A 24,873-nucleotide genomic window follows, 5' to 3' on the forward strand; every position below is an offset into this window, starting at 1 on the left:
GGCCCACTAAAACAAATCAAGTGTGTTTACTTTATGTTTCTCAGTTATAGATTTGTTCCTTTCGTTTGAATCCTGATTTGAATTGCTTTGACTTGCGAGCGCAAACTCAAGATACGGGCGCTGTGTGGTGGCAGCGATTCAACTCACTTCACAACAAGTAGCTGTTTGTCAGATAGATTTAATAAATATTCTGAACAGGTGGGGTTTGAGCTGGTTAATGCCACTTCCAGTTGAAGTTTACTTAAGGATTACGCCTTGTTTTATGCAAACAGCTTTGCCTAAGGCTGTTTGAAAGCGCTATATAAATAAAGATGACTTAAAAGTGCCCCTGCTATCTTAATGCTAACACATAATGGAAAACAACATTGACGTGCTAACTAATTTGCCTATATGACTCTACTTCCCTCTGGTGGCCAAGGCGGGCACACCAGAGGGAGCAGCATAATCAACAATTAATTGAATTGAAGCATTTAAACAAGATGCACAAACTGTTTACTTCTTTACTTCTCTTTACTTACCGTATGTTTGTATAAAGTACAATATAGAGTGTTTTTCCCTCATAAAAAAAAAGCACCTATAGTATTTTTTTGTTGTTGTTTTGGAATGTTGGAACGGATTCTGGCATTGCATTCTGGCATGAATGGATTTTCCATTCATACAGTGGTGAAAGAAGATTTAAGATGTGCTTTTTTAAAAATGAATATAAAAAAAGAAAAGAAAAAAAAGACAAGATTACGCTTTTGTGGCTAATTTCAGATAAATGTGCCTTACCTCCTCCACGGTGAGGGGCATGCAGATGCGGTACTCCTTCATCAGCATAGTCTTGACCCCAAAATGTTCTTTTTCTCGTATACAAGCACACTTCCGTCTCACTCGTGCAGCTTCAAGTGAGGCTTTCCGTTGAAATCATTCATTGAGAGGAATGACAACCATTTGATCCCCCCTTTTTCCCTCCTCCACTCCCAAAGATGCTGCAAAGTTCACAGATGCCACCTTGATTATAGGCTCACTTTTTTTTTTTGCGTCCTCTCGCTAGGGATCACACGAGTGGGAAGTTTCAAAGTGAGGATAATAAGTCCAAAAAAAAGAGAAAAGAGAACAGTAGCCGAACCCAAGGTGACTCGCAAAAACCGCGTTTCAAGAACTCCAAACCTTAGGTGGTACACGCAGCTCAGAGCAGCGAAAGAACACGGCGGTCTGAACTGAAGCGACGCAGTCAAGTGGAAGTAAGTGAGGAGGCGGAACAGGAAGTACGGAAGTCGGGCTTTCGCAATATAAACTGCAACGTGTTTTTCAATGCTGCTAAGGCAACTTCACTCGTGTTAGAGTAGTGGTTTTCCTCATTGATTGATTTAACCACATACGTCTTTAAATATGTTTTTCTATCTTTAGTAGTCGTTTTATGAAATAGTTTGTTAGATTTTATTTTGGAATCCAAAACAGGAATCTTTGATAGTGTTTGTTTTTTCCTAAATAGCAGTGCAGATAAGGCTTTATGACCTCAATGATTTAAAAGTCACAAACGAGATTATTACGAGAAATGCAACAAATTAAATAAATGAAATACGCTTTTGAGGCGTTCTAAATCTCGTTACACAATACCTGATTATAAATAAAATAGTAATAAAAAGGACAATATGTTACATAATTTCTTCTTGTTATTTTTGATGTACCGCCCGTGTTCCAAAACAAATACGCAGTGCTAATAAATAACGTATGTACATTGTAACGATTGTTCTTATGCTCAACTGCTATTACATCGGTTGTATGAAATGAATGTAAAGGGAGCTGACCTTGGTCCTGAACTTTAGCCATAATGACCAATTAGTATAATAAATAAATAAATGAATGAATGAATGAATGAATGAATGAATGAATGAATGAATATATAAATAAATAAAGACGAGACGATGGAATGCATTTTTAAATAGATTGCCAATATGTACTGTATGCCATCCATTAAAGGAAGAACTCCTACCAAATAACAGACTGCAATAACCTTCAAGGTTTCACATCAATCTAAATATTAATCAAATTCCAGATGTTCCTAGCTCTTACACTGAAGGTCGAAAATCTCATTTTTTACTAAATGGTCGATAAAATGAAAGGTTTTTAAATTACTACCTCGGTACAGCAGTGATATATATATACATCAGTAGGGGAAAAAAAGTCAATGTATGTATACCCTGTATATGCAACACTTAGATTTGCCTGTGTACAATTTTGGAAACAAAAACTGTACGTGCTTAATAGTTGTTGTTATTGCTCTAATACTTGTATATCATTCTAAATGTACGGTAGTAATTAAATACGTCCATTCATGTACGTCAACCCTTTTAGGAAATGTATGCAATTCTCCTTTACAATGGTAGATGTCACTAGAGCGCTGTTCGCCGTTGTACTTTATAACCCTGAAGCAACACTTCATAAAACATGTTCCCATTTACTCAAAACTAATATTTCATACTATAAAACGTAAATGTAATGTAAAATTTAAGAGAGAGAGAGAGCGAGGAGAGAGAGAGAGAGCGATGATGATGATGACATGTTGTTGAGCCGGCAAGGCTGCCTAATGAATACTGACCTCTCAAAAAATAAATAAATAAATAAAAAAGTAATGTAATGTACCTAAAGTAAAGATAAGGTACAATAAAGTCAGATGCATGCATTTCAAGGGTGCTGACTTTGTGTGACAGCAGGTGAGTTGTAGTCTACAGCTGCAGCAGCTATAAAGTGTAAGGAAACTGCGTAACTTGCAACCAGATAATTTTTCTTGTTGAAAAAAGTACACAATCAATTTGTAATTGTTGTCTAATCATTTAATCTACTTGGGAATTTAAAGGGACAGAACACTAACATCTATAAGACACATGAGAACTTGATTTAAACAATAAAAGATGATAAAATCAGATAAACAGGAAAGTCTTAAAATGAGATGATGGAATCTCTCTAATCAGACAAACAGGGGACTGGTAAAATTAATCTGACCACTCATCAACCCAATTTAAAGTACGAAATTGTACAATCTGGTAAATGTCTGCACAGATGCACGTTGGGAGACGTTGGAGGTTTGCCCTGAATTAGGTCTCGCAGGCAGACAGGCCAGTTGATGGCGAGATGGAATCTGAGCTGCTGGATTTAAAGGTGCGCTTTGTCCGGTATTGGAGCATACCTGGGAGGCCAAACCTGGGTCGGCTTCAGCCTGGCAGAGAGGAGAAAGCGATGTTCACGCTTGCATGTCGTTTTGGGTCACGCAACCAAGGGAGGAAAAAAAGAATGAAAAGCAAGATATTAAGTCCTTGACAAAAAGAAGGAAAGTAGGGCAAAGTGAAGTGATGTTCTGTGTCTGTGATGCCATGTGGACATTGTGTACGTGAAGAAGGGAGTGTGCAGTTTCATTTTTCACCCATAAGTGGCAGTAGTGATTCAAAATTCAATTTTCTCTGTTCAGCAGCAGAGAAAGTAACATCAAGTAACTGTTAGTTACTCTTCTAAATGCACTACAAATAATGCAAACGAGGAAATGCCCACACACATGAAACACATTCATAATAATTCGTATTGTTAACATTTTAGAATGGCAAACACAAAATATTTCATATAGTTCATAGCTCTGTTCCAAAGGAAGACCACAGGTAGTTTCGGTAAAAGGGAGGTGAACTTGTCTCTTTGGAGGATGGCAAGACAAGAAAGAAGTTCTTTTCTCTTTGATGGGGTTGCAAAAATGAGCAACCGGATAATGGTCATTACACATTAGTCTATTGGTTGAGGTTGGTGAGTTTGTGTAATTTAATTGTGTTGTATAAATATCATAAGCCTAATAGCATAAATCACTTTTAACCCATTATGTCATAACATCGCAGAAAAAAATAGCAATGTGCTTGCTACTGTTTTTTTTTTTTTCTTTCTTTCTTTCTCTCTGTGTACATTGCCAGTTATGCAGGTTATGGTAATCTGTAGTTTGAATTGAGGCGACTGGAAAATGTTTAAAAATGCTTGACCAATTATGATATTTGGCTAATTATATGGTAAGCACACTTTTGGTGTTATTATCAGTCTCAAAAGGGATGATGTGTTCCATTTAAAAAAATAAAAAATAAAAAAAATAAAATAAAAAAAAATTAATAAAAAAGGGATGATGTGTTCTCCTTTCAAATCTTTGTTCGGTGTCCGTCAATAAACAAACAAATTATGACAAGTTTGTTCCTTCTACATGTAATGTTGATCCATTCCAACTTTGGACATTGTGTTCTGCTCTATTGGCCTTTGGACAAATTCTCACTGCATCTTGTCCGCAACAATCCGTTGCTAAGCAACCTGTGCAGCCAACGGTATACTTCAGTCGGCCGCCTCATAAATGCAAATCCAAGACAATTGATAAGCTTTCATTTGTACTTTTATTAAAAGAGTTTAAACATCCTTATTTTAAGGGGTATTCAATTCTCTTCCAGAAACAGGTATGTACTGTACATGCAGTGTACTAATCACAGAGCTACAATCATACAGGTAGGTGGTGTTGGTTGTAGGGGTGCATCCATTTGAGGCCTCCTGTGGTGCTCTTGAGCCCCTTAATTCCCATCAATTGCTCCCTGGACATTGAAATACTGCCCAATGCACGACCAATCAGCTATTGAACTCAAATGAAGATGTGTTGTGAGTTGTTGCACCTTGCACAAATTAAATGATGATAGAAATGGCCACTATGGTCATTTATTTTTGTAATATTTCCATGCATTGAAACGCAACACTGCGATTGGCTGGCCACCTGTTCAGGGTATACCCGACCTGCTGCCCGAAGCCATCTGGGATAGGCTCCAGCATCCCCAAGACCCTTGTGAGGAATAAGCAGTTCAGAAAATGGATGGATGGATGGATGAAAAGCAACAACGTCAAGAGGAGAAGCGTGAGTAAAACAGGCCAACACCAGATTTCAGGAGGTGAGGCAGCTACTTGCATCATTTCTTTTGTTCATCTGTCATTTTTATAGAATTAGTTCATAACTTAATTGCCTTCCTTTGTTAGTTTCCCAACCAGTGACTTTATATGATAATTTGCTGTAGCAACAAATGCATCAGAGTATTTTTGCATATTTTTGGAACGTGGGAGTAAAAAACTCAGGCAAGCAGCGGCAGCAGGGAATCATACACTAAGGAAGGCCAGAGTCAAAAATCAAACCTTGAATATCGAAAGTCTGAGGTATATTCATAACAATGAATTCACAAACCTTCATATAATTCAATAGTACTAAAGCACATAAAACAAACAGGATGCTCTGATATGATTGGGTTTTGCACACAAAGTAATAAATATGTATAATCGCTGTCATGTTAAACTGCTTTAAAATCTGATGATAATTATAACGGTTAAAACAGTTATGCAAACTGAGTCAGAGGACAACAGGTGACTGACATTTTGGAGAGTTGAACACATGAGGGCGCCATGCTCTCACAAATGTGGTTCTGTAGATGAGGGACGTTTTTGCAACAGTATAGTGTTCTTAAATGTATTAAATTAAAAGTACTAAGTCATATACTTTATTATCGTCAATAGAAAAAAAAAAGTTTTTTAAGACTTGGTATGAAAGACCTATTGAGTTAATAACTGTCAAACTCGTTTTTGTGACTGGTCAGACTCAGACGGGGCTGCTGTTGTAAAAACATGTAAGAAATATTAAGCCAAATAAAGTTCTTCGAAACGCTAGAATTATAAAAGTTGTTTTTGGACCAAACACGATTGATTAAATCAGTCATTTTAAAATAACAAAGGTGCAAATATATAAATGTAAACAATTTAAAATTGGTATTAATAATCTTTTATTTTTGTTTACGATTATGCCGCTTTTGAAATTGTGGAGTGTAACAATTGAAATTGTAATTGAATCCCGATTAATTGCACAGCCCTAACTGGTCACATTGTAATTGTGGTGTTCTGCAGAGGGTCCTTAAGACTGTAAAACCTTCAACAGTGGTGCCTTGAAGTACAAGCTCAGTCTCTTCCTTGACCATGTTCAAATCATTTTCCTCCATTCAAATGAATGGAAAAACATTACAACGATGTATTATATAGCAACATCAATAATGTAATTAAAAAGACTGTAAGGAATGAAACTGTTTGGGCATCATGATTTATTCACTGCAACTCCTTCTGGTTAAGTTGCTAGAAAAAAAGTAGTTCACTAATCTATTGCAAGTCACCCAGTAGCTGCCACTTTTGGCAGAGGATAAAGAATATATGTGTCTGTGAGTGCTGTTGCATTCTTTGTGATGATGTGATTGGCTAGTTGTTTATGGCGTTTTGTAATTTTTTCCCCACCGTTAGCATTAGGATAGCAGAAAGCAAATTGTGTGGTTATTTCAAATGCATACGTGTATTTCTCTGTTTGATGTTTAGTTTGACAAACTTCAAACGGGAGGGGCAGTAAACAGCTTGACATTTTGAAACAAATAATCCCTTATTCATTCGTAATGGATGGATTTTAGCATGAAAAATGAATTAGACACACTTGCATAATGGAAAAAAAAATGTATTTCTCTGTAACAATTACTGTGCAGCTGCGTGAGCATGTGTTGCGAAAAACACAGTTAAGCTTATCACACATTACCGCTTCACTAGATTTAATTGATACTTTTGATCATCTGACTCCCACACAGAAGGCAAATTAAAGTGTGATGAATAAAAATGTTGCACAATATCCTTTAGTTACCACAAGGCAACATCTCTAATTGGATTGAGAACAGATAACCACAATCTGTTTCAAGCGCCTTCTCTCACCGTCGTCACCGATGACACCTGCAAGAGTTGGGCCGGCACATTCCGATCTGCTGTCACACACACACACACACACACACGCAAACAAACAGCGTGTTCCGGCTTGTGGCGGCGAGGAGAAGCTGTTGCTAAGAGACCTGCCTTCCTCGCCTCTCAACATCATTAGCTGGCCTTAGCGTCCTTTACCGTCACTTCCCCGCAGCCGCTCTGTTACCGTGCAGAAAGCGCCTTCTTTCTCAGCACGTTCAATAGCAGTGGGGACAATATTAATAAGGGGCCTTTAATTATTGGAGGCATCAGTCAAAAAGGGGAAGGGAAAAAAAAACACTAGTGGAATGTGAGTTTGGTGGAGCAGCTTATTAATGATGGCGTGACCTCCAAGTGAAGAGGCTGGTTTTGAGGTGCGCAGCTTTTTGTTTCTTTTGATGTCACCTTAATAGCACAATTGCTGAAAACAAGACCTAGAACTACTGTATGTACCGTAGAAAGAAATGCAATACATTTCAGTTTACCTGATCTTTTTCTTTTTTTTGGAGCCACTTGAACTTGAGTGCCTTTGCTGCATCCGCGGTTATCTGGTGAAATTGTCACCTGCAGATAGCGAGCTATGCCAACGCCCCAGAACGTTCCCTTCGGATAATCCGCTGACAAGGCTGTTTTAGAGCGCCTCGTTGTAGGCCGTCAGTGCACACAGAAGAGCGAGGAGAGGAGAAACAATTTCACAAAGTACAACGTGAAAGCCCATCTTGTGTGGGTAGGATCTTTGGGGCTGGCGTGGCTACTTTAGAGCGCCTCGTTGTCTGCCATGAGTGTGTGCATGTCGCACAGAGAACAACAGAAGAGCAATAAGGGTAGAATTTTTTCAAACTTGACAGCCAGAATGTGGACTCGGCCTTCAGGGTGTGTTGGTTGCTTTAGAGTGCCTCATTGTCTGCTGTGAGTGTGCGCACATCACGGAGAAAAGGCAGGAGAGCGAGTAGTGAAGAGTTATTTATTATTTTATTTAGCATGTGGACCAGTGGGGTCAGGCTGGCATGCACCTCATTATTGTGATATTTATTCCCACAATGACGGGGTGGGATGCCGTATGTGTTCCAGCCTCCAGAGGCTGTCAACAGATATATTTTTGGGGGACTCATATATGTAGTTATATAAACACAAGTAAGATGAAAGTAGCATCCATTTTCAGGTTGCATAGTATAAAGTAGTCTTTTTTGATTGACAGCTGACGAGTGTGGTTTCAGAACATGCGTTAATAACGAACGGTGACATAGGAAAGATGGAGAGACTTGATTTTTCATGATTTTTGAAGTGTCAATTTATATCCTTTTTTTAATCATTCAAATTTGGTACTGTTGTGAACACTCTTCCTTGACATGTGTGAAATTTACAAATAGTGTTGTGAGAGTCATATACATTGCTGGTATAGATAGATAAACAAAGATATTATGTGTAATAGTAAATCATTTTTTTAACAAATGAAATGAAACTGCATAACACTCGAGAGTGCTAACAAAGGCATGTTGAAGCTGTACGCAACATATTGACACCCGAGTGTACAAAAGTGACAATAAGACTTCCAATTGTGAAATAAATCACATTCTTTTGCTCTTGTATTGGATCTCATTAAGTTGTTCAGGTGTACCTAATGACGTGTCTAATAGGTCGTTGTCTATTATGTGAGAGCAGCTGCTTCATAAAAGGGCGCCGCTTTCCTCATCATTTGGAAACGGCTGCTTTCAGCTGTGTGTGTGTGTGTGTTTACGCCACACACTCACATGTTGAACCGGTCAGCATGTCTACATGAACACACATACACATACACACGCACACACACAAAAGACTTCCAATCACACAAGAAAGTTCTCACACTCAGAACAAAAAAAAAAAAAAAAAAAAAAAAAAAAACTCTCTCCCACACAAATAAGTTGTTATTCAGGCCGAGGGTGGGACTTATTTCATGGTAGAACCAATCAGCATTCCAGATTTGAGATGGTTTCCATTGTCATTTTTTTTTAAGCTTCCTTACACACAATTTTTGACTCTCAAATGGACAAAAAAACGTCTCACACAGGGGAAAAAAAATGTTTTGTTTCTAATCCATGATGAAAAAACACAAGGCCAACAACAATCTACACCATCAAGTTTAACACCAAAAAACCACGAGCGCTCACTCACACTGAGGTTTACTTGCAAATTCCACTTTCAGTCCGAAATATGCAAGATGAATATTTAATAAACAGTCAGCCAAGAAAATAAAGCAGCAGGGTCTCATTTTATTCCTGCATCCTTTATCCTTCAGCTAAGTGACGTTGGACGCGTTGCCATCCGCATGGTTACCATGGCAATGCAGTCCACCACTTTGATTTGATTACACTCAAACATGCAGGAAGTGAAGTTGAACAGATGAGCCGAGTCCAATGTGTTTGGATGCGGGTCATTTCCCGTTTCTCGGACGGATCGGACCTCGGAAGATTGTCTCTTGCATAATGGATGATCACATTTCAATTTATCGCTAGTGGAGAGATTTTGCATATATTTATTTATTTTAGTCTATCCCATCTTGTGGCTCAGCTTGCATTCACGCTTGCAGAATAAATGACAACTGCTCAGTAACACAAGCGTGAGCATGTGATGTTTGTCGCAAGAGCGTTTAACACAGCGCGTCACAGTGGTCATAACACATTTTGGTGTGGTTATCATCCCTTCACTCCACAGTTGTATGCCCCTCAAAGCTGCCGGCTTCACGTCACTATGGAGACAGTGGTTGCTGTACATCACTTTCGCAACAAACAGCACTTTGGCACAGAGAAAAAGTGAACAATTGTTCCAAAAAGAGGCTGTCAGTCCCAGTTGAAGTTTACTGTCAAACGAAACAAATTCAGAGTATTACACATTGCGTATGTAGCCTTTAACTCTGGTAGTTTAATGCTAATGCTAAGAGAAAGCTAGAGATGACCTGACAAATATGATGTGTGATCTATACCCTTTAAGCCAGGGGTGCCCACGTCTGGTCCTCGAGAGCCCCTATCCAGCCTGTTTTCCATGTTTCTCTCCACCAACACACCTGATTCATGATCAGGATCGTTATCAGGCTTGCTGATGAGCTGATCATTGGATGTAGCGGCGTTGAAGGAGAGACACACACAAGGCTGGATAAGGGCACCTCTGCTTCAAGCAGTATATTTGAATAGAAACAGACAATAAAACAATACTCACAGGCACATGTTTTTTTTGTTGTTTTTTTTTAATCATCTGCAAAGAACAAATGATATTACTTCTGTACTGGGAAAAGTTGGGTCTGTAGCAAATTAAGCAGAAAAAGTCCACCCGTTTTTAGCCATCCAAGAAAGCTGACATTTTATGCAGCACTGCCCCCTGCTGTTGACTGAAATTGACGTCAGTGTATCCTTGGGCTCGCAACGCAATATTAATCAGAATACTGTGCTTAAACATCCATCCATCCATTTTCTTGACCGCTTATTCCTCACAAGGGTCGCGGGGGCTGCTGGCGCCTATCTCAGCTGGCTCTGGGCAGTAGGCGGGGGACACCCTGGACTGGTTGCCAACCAATCGCAGTGCTTAAACATATTATTGAAAAACAAACATGACTTCCGCTTTAATCCTGGAATAGTATTGTGCTTTACTGTATTTTCTGTTTTTTCTTTTTTTTAATGGTAATGTTAAAATTCATGGCTAATATGCAGACCCGTCACCAGAAAGAAATTGTAGGGGGGGCATTACCTTTTTTGGGGGGGGGGGCACACTTTATCAACCTAAATCTAATGTTCATCAGGTTGAACAGCGGCATTGTGACAACTGCAAAAGTGTTCAGAAATATTTTCTGTCACTTAAAAGCGGCAGTTCGTTCTGAAATCTAAAAGACAAACTGAAAAAAAAATGTGTAGTTCATTTTGCATTTATTCAACTCAAAAGTTCATTTGAAACAAATCCACTCTTCACTTCTGTAAACAACGATGTCCGAATGAATGACTCTGTGACCCAGCCGCTTCGATCTGGAATTGGCTAGCAGTTGCCTTCATTTGCGTGTTGGATTAGGGCTGTACGATATGGACACAATTTCCTTTCATTTTTGACAGACATCTCTATTCTTTGATCTTTGACTCAGCATGAGACTTCACATCATTTTACTTTTTTTATGGTGCCTTCTGTATTTTGTGTTATTTTATTTCTATACTTGTACAGATTATTATTATTATTTTTTTAGTATTTTATTTGCGTGTATACTTATCTACTTATATTTACTCTAATTAATTTTATTTTGTGTTATTTTATTTCACTTGTGTCTACTAAAAGACTAATTTCTATTCCATGCACAACACTTTGTATGCAGCAATGATTTAGAAATAAGGTTGAGTTATGTCGATGATATACAGAAACAACATATGGGTTCAGTGAAAAACTAAGCAGAATATCAATCCAAAAGGATGTGTAAAGTGCTGTTTTTTTTAATTAGAACTTAGTGACAGTCATCAACATGAACAAACTTGGCAATAAAAAAAGAGAATTCAACTCACATTGTACTGCAACTGCTTTAGTGATAAATAATTTTATGCTTCTTAGTTGTTGTTGTGTATGTGTGACTGCTTGGGTCTGTTAACCGCATACTGTGTATTGCTACAATTCATCCGTGCCGTGTGGCTTGACTAATTCAAATAAAAGTTTGACACTCACTTGTAAACGTAACCAGTGGACTCAGGATTCCCATTGATGTCAACTGTGTCATCCTGGATCGAGGTTTGGCATTTGGTGGCTTCCATTAAAGCGGCACGACGTGCTCACTGCTCAGTCTTTGTCCCAGCGCCAGCCGGCAAATGCGCACTATCTACCCGGAAGTAGATTTGGCTAAGGCACGTCTGCAGAGCGCGCGTCTCGCCCCCACCCCACCCCATCCCTCCTGATCCTGATTGTCATTGGCTCGCTTAGTTGTCAATCACAGCCAAACTTGAAAGGAGGTATGTGGTTGGCTGGCACGCCATGCTTTACTTAAAACAGAAGGCGCAAGTTTACGTGACTGATAGGACGAATAGTTGGTGAGTCATCTTGCTAGGGCGGGCACGGCTGACTGACAGGGCGGGCACGGACCCCCAAGGCCCGCCCATGGCGACGGGTCCGTTAATATGTTTTAGTATAAAATACATTATTTTGGTTTTGACCCTAAATTGGGTGGCGGTCCAATAGATTTGAGCACTATGATGAATTATTGGGATCACTCTAATCTAAAATTTGAATGCGTATGTATGACTCCATCTAATTCTTTAATGAAAAGTGAGGGGTTAATTAGCAATAGTGTGACATGCTGCAGTCACAATGGATCGAAAGAGTGTAAGAACAAGGCACTAGTAGCAAACAACTGAAAGGTGATTGAGACAGAAGATGGAGAAAAGGTTAATTAAAAGAATCATTGAGGGCAACGAGTTCACCCTGCGTGCCGTCTCCATCTTGATGAAAGGCAAATTTCCTTCCCCTAATATTAGTCAAGCGCACTGCAAACACTGAGAGCATAACAGGATTAGAGAGATTTTGTTCTCACAAAGCTAAAAAATTCCAATTGCTTGTCACTCAGGGTGGTCGCGCTTTTGCAGGTCTGACCTTTAAAGTTTAATGTGCACTTTTGGTGCTGTGAGCGTAATGGACAAACAGTTACTTTGCAGTGCAATAATTAGGGCGCATTGCAGAGGGGGCAAAAAGTAAGTAGAAGTGCAGAGAGAAGGGTAACTCAAAATACTTGTATCTGTCACGCCGCCACCGGCGTGACGGCCCATGCTTTTATTTTCATAGTCATGTTTCCTGTTTTATTTTGATATTCTGATTCCCTTCTCACCCCAGGTCACTTGCCCTTCCTGCCGCTCCCTAATTACCGGCTCCCTCCCATGATTATCACCACCTGTCACCAATCAACCCAGACAATAAAAGCCACCTGCATTCTCCCCTCAGTGCCGAAGTGTCACATCTCAGTGCATGGAAGCGTCATCACAGCCCTCGTACCACAGTCCTTGTTTTATGCCTTGCCTTGCCTTGCCTTGCCTTGCCTTGCCTTGCCTTGCCTTGCCTTGCCTTGCCTTGCCTTGCCTTGCCTTGCCTTGCCTTGCCTTGCCTTGCCTTGCCTTGCCTTGCGCCCTTAGTTTGCCCCTTGTTTTCCTCCCTAGTGGAGCGCTTTCTGTTGTCCCTGTTTTTGAGTGCCCTTTTTGTATCTCCAGTTTGGAGCTCTTTTTGTTCAGCCTTTTTTCCCTCTTTAAGAGGCGATTTGAGTTTCCAGTCATTAAAGCTGCAGCCTTGTTGGCCAACTTTATACCTGCGTCTGAGTCCTACCTCCTCTCGTCATGTCAGTATCAAAGCATCATTGCCGAATGGATTGAATGGAAATACTATTAATCTGTTCCAGCCTCCCCAAAAAATGAGTAGAACTCAAGAATATTACCTTAAAAAAAAACATGCAATATGACATAATTTAATAGAATGGAAAGAATTTTACAGTTTTTGCCTTTTTTTTTTTTTGTGTTGTTGCTTCAGTTCTACAGACTCTGTGCTGGTCCATCTGGAGTGCACATCACGGACAACTGGGGGCAGCATAATACAGACATAGAGATACACATATGAAGAAGAGTTTCATAACTGACTCAGTAATAGTCGTTTTTTTTTCTGATGAAAGCTTCAGCCACCCTCCTTTCAAAATGCGCAAAAGCACATAAACAACTTTGCGTGCAGTGAATATTGAAAAGTGATCAACCCACGCAACTGATTGCAACAGAGTGAAGCCCTCTTTCTGCCAGAATGCTCGAAAAAGAGATGCCAATCTCATTGAAAGCACCTGATGTGCACCTCAATTAGGCCTTCATTTCCCTATTTTGGATGAATTTTCACTTTCATTGACAAATGCACCTTGACGTTTTCACAAATAACACACTTTCGCATGAGGAAATGTATATGTGACAACACACGTTGCTGACTTTCCTCTTTGCAATTCAAATTGCCTCTGAAATTACATTTGCATGTGCCGAGTTGTCATGCAGAGTGTCGGCAGGTGGGCGGAGGTGATGGTGATGATAGTTTGTGCGTGTGTGCGTGCGGTGGGGGCAATACCATCCATCTCCGCATACCAGCCACTTTGTCTCCTTTGTAGCCAGGCAAACTCGCTAAAGCTCCACTCGGTGATCACTGGGAATGTCATTTTTCACGCAGCATGTAAAGTCCTGCAAGTCACGTTTACACCACTTCAATTTGCTTTTGAAAGTTGTAAATCTTTGTATTTCTTTGAAAATATTAAACAGACTGTGTTCTTTCTAATTCATTAATTTGAGACGTCCATTTTTTGAAAACCATGCTAGTTTGTGCTAGCATGGTATTCAGGCTAGTATGCGAGCTATTGTCGAGAATAGACAAAGTCTCTGTTGTTTGTCTAGCTAGGTCATCATAGGGGCGTTGCGGTAAATTCACACACTGATTCAATTCAAAGACTTTTTCGAGTCTCTAGCACAGGGGTCTCTAAGTTCAGTCCTCGAGAGCCCCTATCCAGCCTGTTTTCCATGTTTCTCTCCACTAACACACCTGATTCATGATCGGGATCGTTATCAGGCTTCTGCAAAGCTTGCTGATTAGCTGATCATTAGATTCAGCTGTGCTGAAGGACGGAGACATGGAAATCAGGCTGGATAGGGACTCTCGAGGACCGAACTTGGAGACCCCTGCTCTAGCAGGTCTCAGCGACAGATTCACGACGACTTCTGGTCAAAGTGGTCTATACAGGAAACATCGTCCTGGTGAGGATGCGGCAATAATTTAGTCTTCCTGAGTGGTAGCAACGTCTCCGCCAGTGAGATAGGCCCTTAATGTAACATGGGTTCCTGATTGTGTGTATGTTGGAAGCATGGCGTTGATACTTTATGCTCCTCTGGTATTTATAACACCCTGACTGTACTTTCATAGTCATATTTCTAGTGCATTGAAAGGGTCCATGACCTGCTGACTGTCTGTTTATATCACTTGAAGTTGATGTGGAAGGAGTGAATGCATAAATATGCTTAGAGAAGATCACATTTCGATTGAATCTTTTTGTGAAGGATTCAGATGTAAAGTGGTGAAGTGGCACCAGACTAAATGAATCAATCATTGTATAAATACGTTAGAAGAAAAGCTATTCTGCACACGCCTGTGACTCAGGGACAAAGTAAATTAAAACAGGAGATTGGAATAGTGATACAGAGTTAATCTAATTTGTCTCCACTTGATTAGATGTCTGACACTATTTGGACTCTGACATCAGTTGTCCACCTTGAAGCACTCAGAGGGAAATGGACTGGATCCATGATTGGTCTGGTTGCGATCTGAGTCTTCAGTGACCCGAACATTCATGTTTTTGGAATGTGGGATTTTCCGGAGAAAACATGAAAGCGCAACCGCCACACAGAAAAGCCCAAGTGGAGATTCAAACTCAAAACTCATGACTATGAGGCAGACGTGACAGCAGCACACCAAAAATTCAAAAATTAATTCTAATTTAGCATTTTTAATGGTGTCTATCTGCCCAGTCTGTATCATTGGAATTCAATTTTGTTCCTTGTCATGTCACATTTATGCGTTAAAAACGACAACATAGCTTAGTCTCTCAGTCCGCTAACTCATTACAAATGCGAAATGGCAACAGGTGTAGACAGACAAACAACTGTACTCATAGCCATATTCTTTATCCTCTGCAAAGAACTACTAATATTAGTGCTGCACTGAGAGGTGAGAGGAGTTGAGACATCTCAGTGACCTGTATCACAGTTGGTATGCCTGTTTTATACTGCCCTCAAGTGGCCAAAGTGGGCACACCAGAAGGAGCAGACCAATGACTATTAAATTGATACAGTGTGTAAAAAAACAAAAATAAAAACGGTTTGATTCTCGTTAAATTATTTTTCATTACTGTAAGTACAAAATTATTGAGTGCTGGTTTGTCTCATTAAAATACACATAACAAGGTACCAAAGTCTACTCCAGATCACCCGCCCCTCCCACCATACCCCATAAAAAAAAAGTTAAATAAAAATAAAATGTGTGATGAAGCATCTAATAATAATATATCAGAGGAACACTGTACTCTATAGTAGTTAAATCTAAAGTGCATCTCCGAAATATGCAGGTAAACTGCCTCTCTACCTCCTGCAACCACTAGGGAGTATTTACACGTTGTGATGAGAAGTTTTGACATCGTTTAGTTTGGCACCACACCGGCAACTAAATCCTCGACATCCAGAATAACTTGAGCGTGCAAACGCACAAGTGATCCTCCATAGAGAAACGTACGCCAGAAGTCACCCAGCCAGCGCGACCTTTTCACCCAGCGCAGTCTTGCTCCCGCACCATCACCATAGCGACCGAATAAAAAGAGATCCCTTTCCAAAAAGGAAGCCGTGTATGGAGATGATATTTTCAAATGAAGATTGCGAAAACTTTGCCTGTACTTACAGTATGTTCTTTCCTCCCACGTTTTGCCCATGAATGAGTCACAACAGGCCTGCATAATGGAGATGAGTGCTTTTAGTCAGCCAGCAAGTGAGAAAATATTCCGCAGGCGTCATTCAAAAAGTGCAATTAGCATCAGCTTTATTTTTCTCTTTGGTAGTCCAACCTGAATGCAAAACACTTCTGGTGCTTTTTACACTTGTTTGATGTCATTTTTGTCTCCATGGCAATGCCGGCAAAGAAAGAAAAACAAATGAAAAGATAAAGCATAAGTGAACAAACACAGTGGTACCTTGATGAGTTCAATTCGTTCTGTCACCTTAATGTGAGTGACTTCAAATTGAATGAGCCACTGAGAACTCGAGTGGGCCAACTCTGATATTGGAGACAAAGGAAAAGTAACTTAACACATCTAGATTATAAACATTAGCAAATAGAAATTATTCAATAACTGTGTAACTTTTTATAAATGCTTGTATGCAATTAATTATAAATTTGTAACATTTATTTTTGAGAGTCCAGAAATTTGATGCCAAGGAATCATTTGTTTGAAACAAAAATACCATAATTTCCGGACTATAAAGCCGCTACTTTTTTTTCACTTAAAGGGATACTTCACTTATTTAGCCCATTATAGCAATAAAAAGTTCATATTTTGTCTATAATTAATTTGATACTTTCATTATTTTTCACGTACAATTAGTACCTTTAAAAACACTTTTTGCAACTTGCTGTCGACTGAAAATGACATCACAAGAAAAATGGTGAACTGTGATTGGTTACCTGAGCCCTTGTGATGTCATTTTCAGTGGACAGCAAGTTGCAAAATGTCTCTTTAAAGGTACTAATTGTACATGAAAAATAATGAAAATATCACATTTATTATAGGCAAAATATTGATGTTTGACTACCAAAAATGACTAAATAAATAAAGTATCTCTTTAAATTCGACCCTGCGGTTAATGCAACGGTGCAACTCATCCACCAGGTCACAAGGAGGCGCACTATAAAGGAAGCTCAAGAGCGTCAGGCGGAGCAAAACAAACCAAGTGAGCCCAGTAGGAGAGACAGAATGAGAGCAAGACAGTTGCTCATTATGGAAAAGAAACAGAGAAGTACATAAGATGCTGCATTTAAGTTAAAGGCAATCGACCTGATTGATTCTGATACTGATGAAGAGGAAGAGGAGGTTTATTTGGTTTTGAGAGCGACAACAAAGGAGATAAGAGTGGCTGCTTCTGTTCGGTTTCGACACTGAAGAAAAGGACATTGTTAAAGTAATGTATTTTTCTGCCGTGTTACTGGCAAGCACTTTAAAAACGGATTTCATTTATCGTAAAGTGCTATAATTTTTGTTCTGTTGTTATACTGTACTACTATTCTGACTGCAGGACGTGCGTGGTATTATTTGTGCACCTCACAAATGCTGCTCAGATGTTAATAAATGGGACGCTTTTTGTTCCCAAACAGTCATCTCTGTCCCAACAATCCCCTCTGTGGCAGCAGGAAGTGGGAACGCTTATATACCGGTGCAGTAACATTAAAACACCTGCAGTTTACAGTTGGGTGTGGCTTATACATGGACCACTCCGCAAATTTAGCTAAGGCGGCTTCTAGTTAGGTGCCCCTTATAGTCTGAAAATTATGGTATACTAAATCTATTCAAAACAAAGTCAACAAAGAGGCAGACCATGGCAGGGGAAGTCTTATCTATTCCCATCTCTACATAACACACTGGACCCTTGTTTCGTCTCCGACATAAGTCTCGCGCAAGCACAGTCTATCTGGTGCAAAGTGTGTTTAGTATATAGGTAAACTACAGCGGATTGTCCCATGCTGTTGTCAAAGTTATGAATGAAATGTGATGACATCCACCAAACATGTTCTCATAATCTTAAACGGGAGATCCAATCAATGACATTGCTGTGCTAACGGTTCAGATAATGACCAATCACGGCTCTCCTGTTTGCTGGGTTTGGTCTTGTGACATTCGCAAGTTGAGCCCATAGGCACTGTGATGTTAATTCGACAAAATGGCCTCCCCTTGAGATGGATTAAAATGGGTGTATTTTGCCGTTTCATTTTCCACAAATACAATATTAATCACAATACCGTGTTTTAGATTACTGGGGGTGCATCAAACATATTTGTTGTAAAGTAGATTTTTCACTTGACTTTCATTTAATTTCAAATAATACAGTGGAAATACTAAAGCTAATAGTTGACCAGAGCATCATTTCTCCAAAATAGTCTGTGTGACCTCTAATCATATTTGCCTTCCTGTCTTATGTAATACATTATTTAAAAAAAAAAAAAAAACAGAATAAAAAAACATAATGGTGCAGCTAAAATCTATTTTCCACAAGAGTGGAGCAAAATAACGCCTCCGCACCCGTCATTCTTAACAATTGTTTCCTTTGCGTTTGTGCGTCTGTGTGTGTTTGCGCAATGATTTCCTGACCTTTTCCTCCGCCTCCCTCCTCCCGTTGATTGTGAAAACAGACTTGCAATAGGAATTTACAACAAAAGCATTGAACATTTGTCTAGTTGCCCCTGGCAGCAACATGATGAGTGAACTTTTGTATTTTGGTCTGCTTTTGATGCCATTTGAGCAAAATTGGTCATGTAATAGATGTTATTATTGTTGATATTTGTTGTAGCTTGTGAGATTGATTTGACTAGCCTGCACTGTAAAGTAGCTGAACTTTAAGTTTGTGTGTGAATTGTGTGACAAGATATTTAAAGGGACACTTTACTTATTCATCCATTTTTAGCAGCAAAAAGTTGCTACTTTTTCAATAATTAATTTGGTAACGTGATTATTTTTTTATGTACATTTAATGACTTTTAAACCGATGTTAAAATGAATCTAACGCCGGCATGTTTGTTACACGTGACTAAATAACCCGGATGTTTACGTCACTAGTGTGTTTCTTTTCTTTTTTTGCGTAGCGTCCCGATGATGTAAACGAAAGCTTGCAAGAAGGTTGTGTATTAACCGTGTTTATTTATAGACAGAATGAAGTAAGGAAATGCGAGACGCCGTTACCTAGGCTGGTTATCAATGGTTTCGATCCGAACGAAATTAATAGAAATGCAAATGAAACTGGAATGCACCACAGGAAGAACAGCGAGACAGAACACAAATGTAGTACGTCGCACATGCCGATGATAATGACACTAATCCACATTCTATAAATTTTTTGTTAAAATAAGATTATGAACATGGTCAATTTGTGAAGTATAAACAACTTACGAGCTAATAAAACATAACGTCCGCGCCTGCTTGTCCTTGCCGGGAGGTCGACAGCACTTAGCAAGCCATTTTCTACGCAAATAGCCTTTTTTTTTGGGGGATAACATACCAGTGTGCACCTCGCGGGTTTTTCCTTGACGACACCTTGCAAAATTTTGCAATACAGTAAGGCATAAGTGACGTTTGTGTCTTCCTCGTCGTTCTGTCTGCGTGAACTACTGTTCGCCAAGCGAGTATACACACTTGTTACGTCACCACTTGAGGGCGTTCCAACACGGAAGTACTTCTATGTTGAAAAAAGTTAAATAAATCAATATTGGGGTGTATTCTTCAGCTCTTATGCATGTTTCGTAGCTAAACTAACTATTTACTGCCAATCAAGCCATACATGTAAAATTAAAGGTGCCTTCCTTTAAGTCTATTACTGAAATATTGAAACTGATTTGATGACTTTAGGTTGTGCTTTTGCTGTTGATCGTTATCTTTAGTACATTTTCTTCTAGTCTCAGTGTATAACAAGACAAAATCCGTAATGAGTTTCACGTTAAAATTAACAATACAGCAGAACCTCCAAGGTCAAACACAATTTCGTCATGGATAATTTCCAACCATAAAACTACGGAGACCCCAAGGTGACATGGTAGAAACAACAACAACTTTGTGTTCAGAACGCAATCTTTGCGAGAGAACGCAAAGTTGTTTTGCGAGGGCACGCAAAGTTTTTTTTTTCCTACCATGTCACCTTAGGGGCTTCGTATAAAACCTTCATTCACAGGAGAGGGAATATTTTAAAGGGAACATATTGGGAACTTTTTTTTTATTTTTTTTTTAACCAATAATATGACCAAATAAATCTAAATAAATGTGAGCTACCTATTTCTGCAAATTCTGAATTTTGGCCCACTGTTGCATCACACTGGAGCTAATTTACATAATACTGCACCTATTTGTAAGTTTCTATTGCCGTTATTTGTTGGCTGGGGGAAGGTCCAGAGCCACTTTCAAGTGCCAGCCCCACTACTCACTATTGTGGATACACTGGTTGGCCAAACATCCATTGTTTTTGCTTTGTCCACTGATCAGCTACACTAATTGACAAATGGAATTTTGCAGTGAAAATGCAAATCCAAGCATTTATTGGAAGTTTGCATGTGCTTCACTGATTGGATGTGTGTTTTTTTAGACTGGGAGTTGAAGTTGTATTCACCCCAATTTCCACTTCTTGTGGAAACTGCAGCCATACTTGCCATTGTCCCAGTCTTATACTTTCCATATATCATCAACAAGTGCTGCACTTATAAGATACTGTCGATATTCTTGTTTCTTGGAAAAAAAAAAAAAAATCAGACTTTTCTTTTCTGTCCACTATCATGGCAGATTTAGTCAAGCACACTCATGTGATCTTCACATCCATCGCTCCTCATCCTCCAGGCCAGAATACATTTTGTGGCATATCCCTTGTACATGTGAAGTGCTGGTGTAGTGCACGGTTGGATTGCCTTATGACACATCTGTCTCAACCGATCCAAACCATTAGACTGCCGAGTGCCTGCTTGAGCATGCAAAAAAGATACACCAACGGAGATGGTGGTGGGGGGTGGGTGGGGGGAGCAGATAAAAAGAAAAACAGATTGAGAAAGTCGCAAATTCGTCTTTTTCATGGTCTAAACATGCTACACTGAGTACTGTATTGATTAAGTGTGGAAATGATACCTACAATGAAACAAAACAGTTTAGATTTTGCTACTATTTAAAGTGACTAGCTGTACGAGTGAGGGTTATTTCATTTCTAAAAGAAAAAACCTATTAAGAGAAAATGCAACCTTTTCATTGACATATATTGACATTTTATATTGAGTGCAAGGGTTATAGTTGTCATGGCCTGGGTCGCATGCGCCAGAGTTCATGACCTGTTATGTGTCTGTTTAGGTACTGATGTAACAAGTGTCTGTTTACAAAACGTGATGTTCGTGATGTCAACCTTTAATCCTTTAGGTGATGTCTGGACCTATGTGATGTCGTTCTTTAGTCCTTTACGATTCACTGTCTGTGGGTGAAGTCTGAGAATTGTGTGTGGTTTACCGGATTATTGTCCAACTGACCTGGTGTACTGCGCCTCTGAGTTTCTGCCTCTCGATGTGAATAAATAGATAAAATCTTATTTGTGTCTGCGTTCTGGGATCCAACCCTTCAGCACACAACAATAGTTATCTAGCTGTGTGGTCCTCTCAAAATTGAATGCAAGTCCAAGAGGTTGAAATGAAACAATTAGTTGACTAGTTGACCTTGTTGAAGCTTGATGTCGACTAATCACTTTTTGTCTTTCAATTGGTCACTTTACAGAAGACTCATTATGTCATTTCCCAGATAGCAAGATGACATTGAATAAACGTTGATTTTCCATCCAAATCATCAGTATGGTTGATATTGAAATTTCCGACAATAAACAACGATGAATCATGGCAATCCTGGCAGTTACCATGACCAGGATGACTGAGAATCTACACAAACATATGAAAACATAATTTTTAGCAAGCGCACTGCTTTTTAAATTTATATTGTGACCACAGGCAAGTATTAAAGACAATTGTGTTATTATGTTAACAATATCTTTACATGAAACTGGTCTGTGGAGCAAAAACAGGCTGAGGATGCTGGGGATGCTGTGCTTAAAAAATGCCGGTGACATTATTGATTAATCAACTTTGACTGGACTTTCATCACATTATAGCCAACTACAAGAAATCTTTAGTCGCTCATCCCTTAGTGAGCACAAACGCTTCTGATTTCAAATTGATTTCTATCCAGCAGACTTGTAAAGAACCTTGTGATTCTTTTTCTTCACCCTTTAATCCGGCTCACACTCTCTCAGGGGGATATCGATGGATGTAAAATGCATGTCGGCTTGGCCTGTGCGTGGAGAGAAATAACACGTCTGGCAGCATTCGGTTAGAGGTCAGGAAAAGAGTAGTGACAGCTTCCAGTCACACTGTTGACCTGATGCCTCTGGAAGTTGATCCTGTATCAATACTGGACAACAAGGTGACACAAAAGGGGCAATTGTCCTGCTAAAATGATACCTGCCGTGCTAGTGCTACAATGTTAAATACATGATCGTTGTTTGATGACAATGACTAAATAAATATATGTCCAAGCCGCTGTAAAGTTCTGAGTGGGAACTTCCACTGGTTCTTGTATCTTAATGCTCACAATATTATACTAACAGTAATAACCAGACGGCTGCATTTTCTCAGTTGAACTGTTTACTGGATGCCAGAAAGATCGAGTACACAGCTGCCGAGCCCTCTTCTATTAGTATGCGGAAGAGGAACTGATCTATTCAGAATCGTCCCTGCACTTATACTGTCTAGGCCGCCCGCCCACATGGGCGAACGGCTCAGCCTCCCCATGTGAGAATGTGTGGCCTGATGGCCTTAACTGGTTTTTACTGGGTACGTATGTCAGAATGCAGACAGATAGAAAGGCGCCAAGCAAGGACAAATAGCAGAGCGCCAAGCAAGGGCAAATAACAGCGACACAACGGCCTAGCTCAAGTCATCTATCTCGTCATGAAGAGCCCTAATCTAACACCATTCAACAGGAAAAATAGTTAAGATGAACCTTTCTAAAACAAATTGTCATCCCCAGTCATGGCAAAAATAATTACAATAATTCAACTGATATGGAAGTTGTACCAAAAGGTCCCAAGTTATCAATGGCTAAAATAAGTAAGATAATTTAAAATAATAATAATAATAAAAAAAATCAAAATGAAAACAACTTGACCCATTCTGTCAGAGGCCAAATAATGAATATAATTAAAATTATAAATAATTACATAAGATTGTAAATTGGCCCAGCCAGTCTGTGGAAGAAATAATGACAATAATTTAAATGATGAATAAATATGACAACAAAATGCTCCAACCAATGTCTCAAAATAATCACTATCTATATGCCAGCTGTCAATGGGCATACAGGGTACAACCTGAACTGGTCACCAGCCAATCACAGGGCACACGTAGATGACCAACCATTTGTACCCACAATCTTACCTATGGACAATTTGGAGTGGTCATTCTGCCTACCATGCATGTTTTGAAATGCTGGAGGAAAACCGGAGAACCCGTGATGCAAACTCCACATTGGGAGGCTGGAGTCGGAATCGAACCCTGCACCTCAAAACGGTGAGGCAGACATGTGCATCCATCCATCCGTCCGTCCGTCCATCCATCCATCCATCCATCCATCCATCCATCCATCCATCCATCCATCCATCTATCTATCTATCTATCTATCTATCTATCTATGAGCGAAGAGGAAGAAGAGGACAGTGGCTGATAGAGGTGTGCAAAATTTCCGATTCTTAGATTATTCACGATTCGGCCGTGCAACAATCGAGAACGATTCACAAATGTCCAAATTCCGATTATATAAATATGCCAAGGGAAGCGAAACGAGCGAAAAGTACGCGGAACTGAAACGCAGTAGCGCGCGCGGTCTTCGGGACGCTTTTTGGGACGGACCGAGAGTACACATCCACAACTCACGCCTCGAGATTCAAAACAACAACAAGCATGGCTGAGCTGACCAACCCACCTCTTCGTGAGATCAGACCTGCTCCGAAAAGGCAAACAACTTCAGGCGGAAGTATCAGCTAGCTGGCTGCAGTGCGTCGGTTAGCATTCTACAGGGCGCCGCGCAGTGATACGAACGAACGAACAGAAAAGTAGTGGCTGGCGGTAATGGCGTCTGACTTTATTCAGAAAAGAGTATTGTGATGGAAATGTATCACGCTTTTGAAAACAAATAGTTTTTAGAAGAAAAACGCTTTATTTCCGAGACCCCAGCCAGCTTGGTGGACTATTTTCCTCTCGTCCAACGCCGAAGTCAGCGCTGATCGCACACACGGGAGGTGAGGATCAAATTGAGATTCATGTTAAAAAAGCCGAACGATCCCATTAATGTTTACACGTTCATGTTTACACAAGTTAAAAAGCAGAAAAGCACTTGAGGTTTTTTTTTTTTTTTGTACCTCTGAGAAACTTTAATGTTTACATGTTCATCTTTACACAACTTTAAAAAGCAGGAAAGCACTTTTTTTTTAAGGCATTTGTATTGAAGTAGTAGTTCACATTGTCTTTCATTTATACCTCAGTGCACTTTTGAGTGGATAAAAATAATATATTTTTGCTCAATGCTATGTTTTATTCTGTTGAAGACTGAATATACTTAAAAGCTGTTGTTACAGAATGAGGACTTGAGTATTTTATTTACTGTTTTGAACTGTTAACTTGATACTGAAATAGTAGTTTATTTAGGCCTGAGAGGACTTTTGTACTATTTTTGTAACTAATGTACGAAACATTAAAAGCGCCAAA

The 24,873-nt window shown here is 39.5% G+C and overlaps 1 protein-coding gene across 1 annotated transcript in view; it reads right to left on the reverse strand.

Annotated features, from left to right (window-relative positions):
- pitpnc1a (phosphatidylinositol transfer protein cytoplasmic 1a) overlaps positions 1–1,208 on the reverse strand; it is a 51,613-nt gene extending 50,405 nt beyond the window's left edge. The window contains exon 1 of the mRNA XM_077532277.1: positions 772–1,208. Within this exon, the coding sequence (XP_077388403.1) occupies positions 772–819 (48 nt within the window). The 5' untranslated portion in view covers positions 820–1,208. The remainder of the gene's footprint in view (positions 1–771) is intronic.
- Between the last annotated feature and the right edge of the window lie 23,665 nt (positions 1,209–24,873).

Source organism: Festucalex cinctus, chromosome 1, assembly GCF_051991245.1.
Source record: "Festucalex cinctus isolate MCC-2025b chromosome 1, RoL_Fcin_1.0, whole genome shotgun sequence".
NCBI classification, from domain to species: domain Eukaryota; kingdom Metazoa; phylum Chordata; class Actinopteri; order Syngnathiformes; family Syngnathidae; genus Festucalex; species Festucalex cinctus.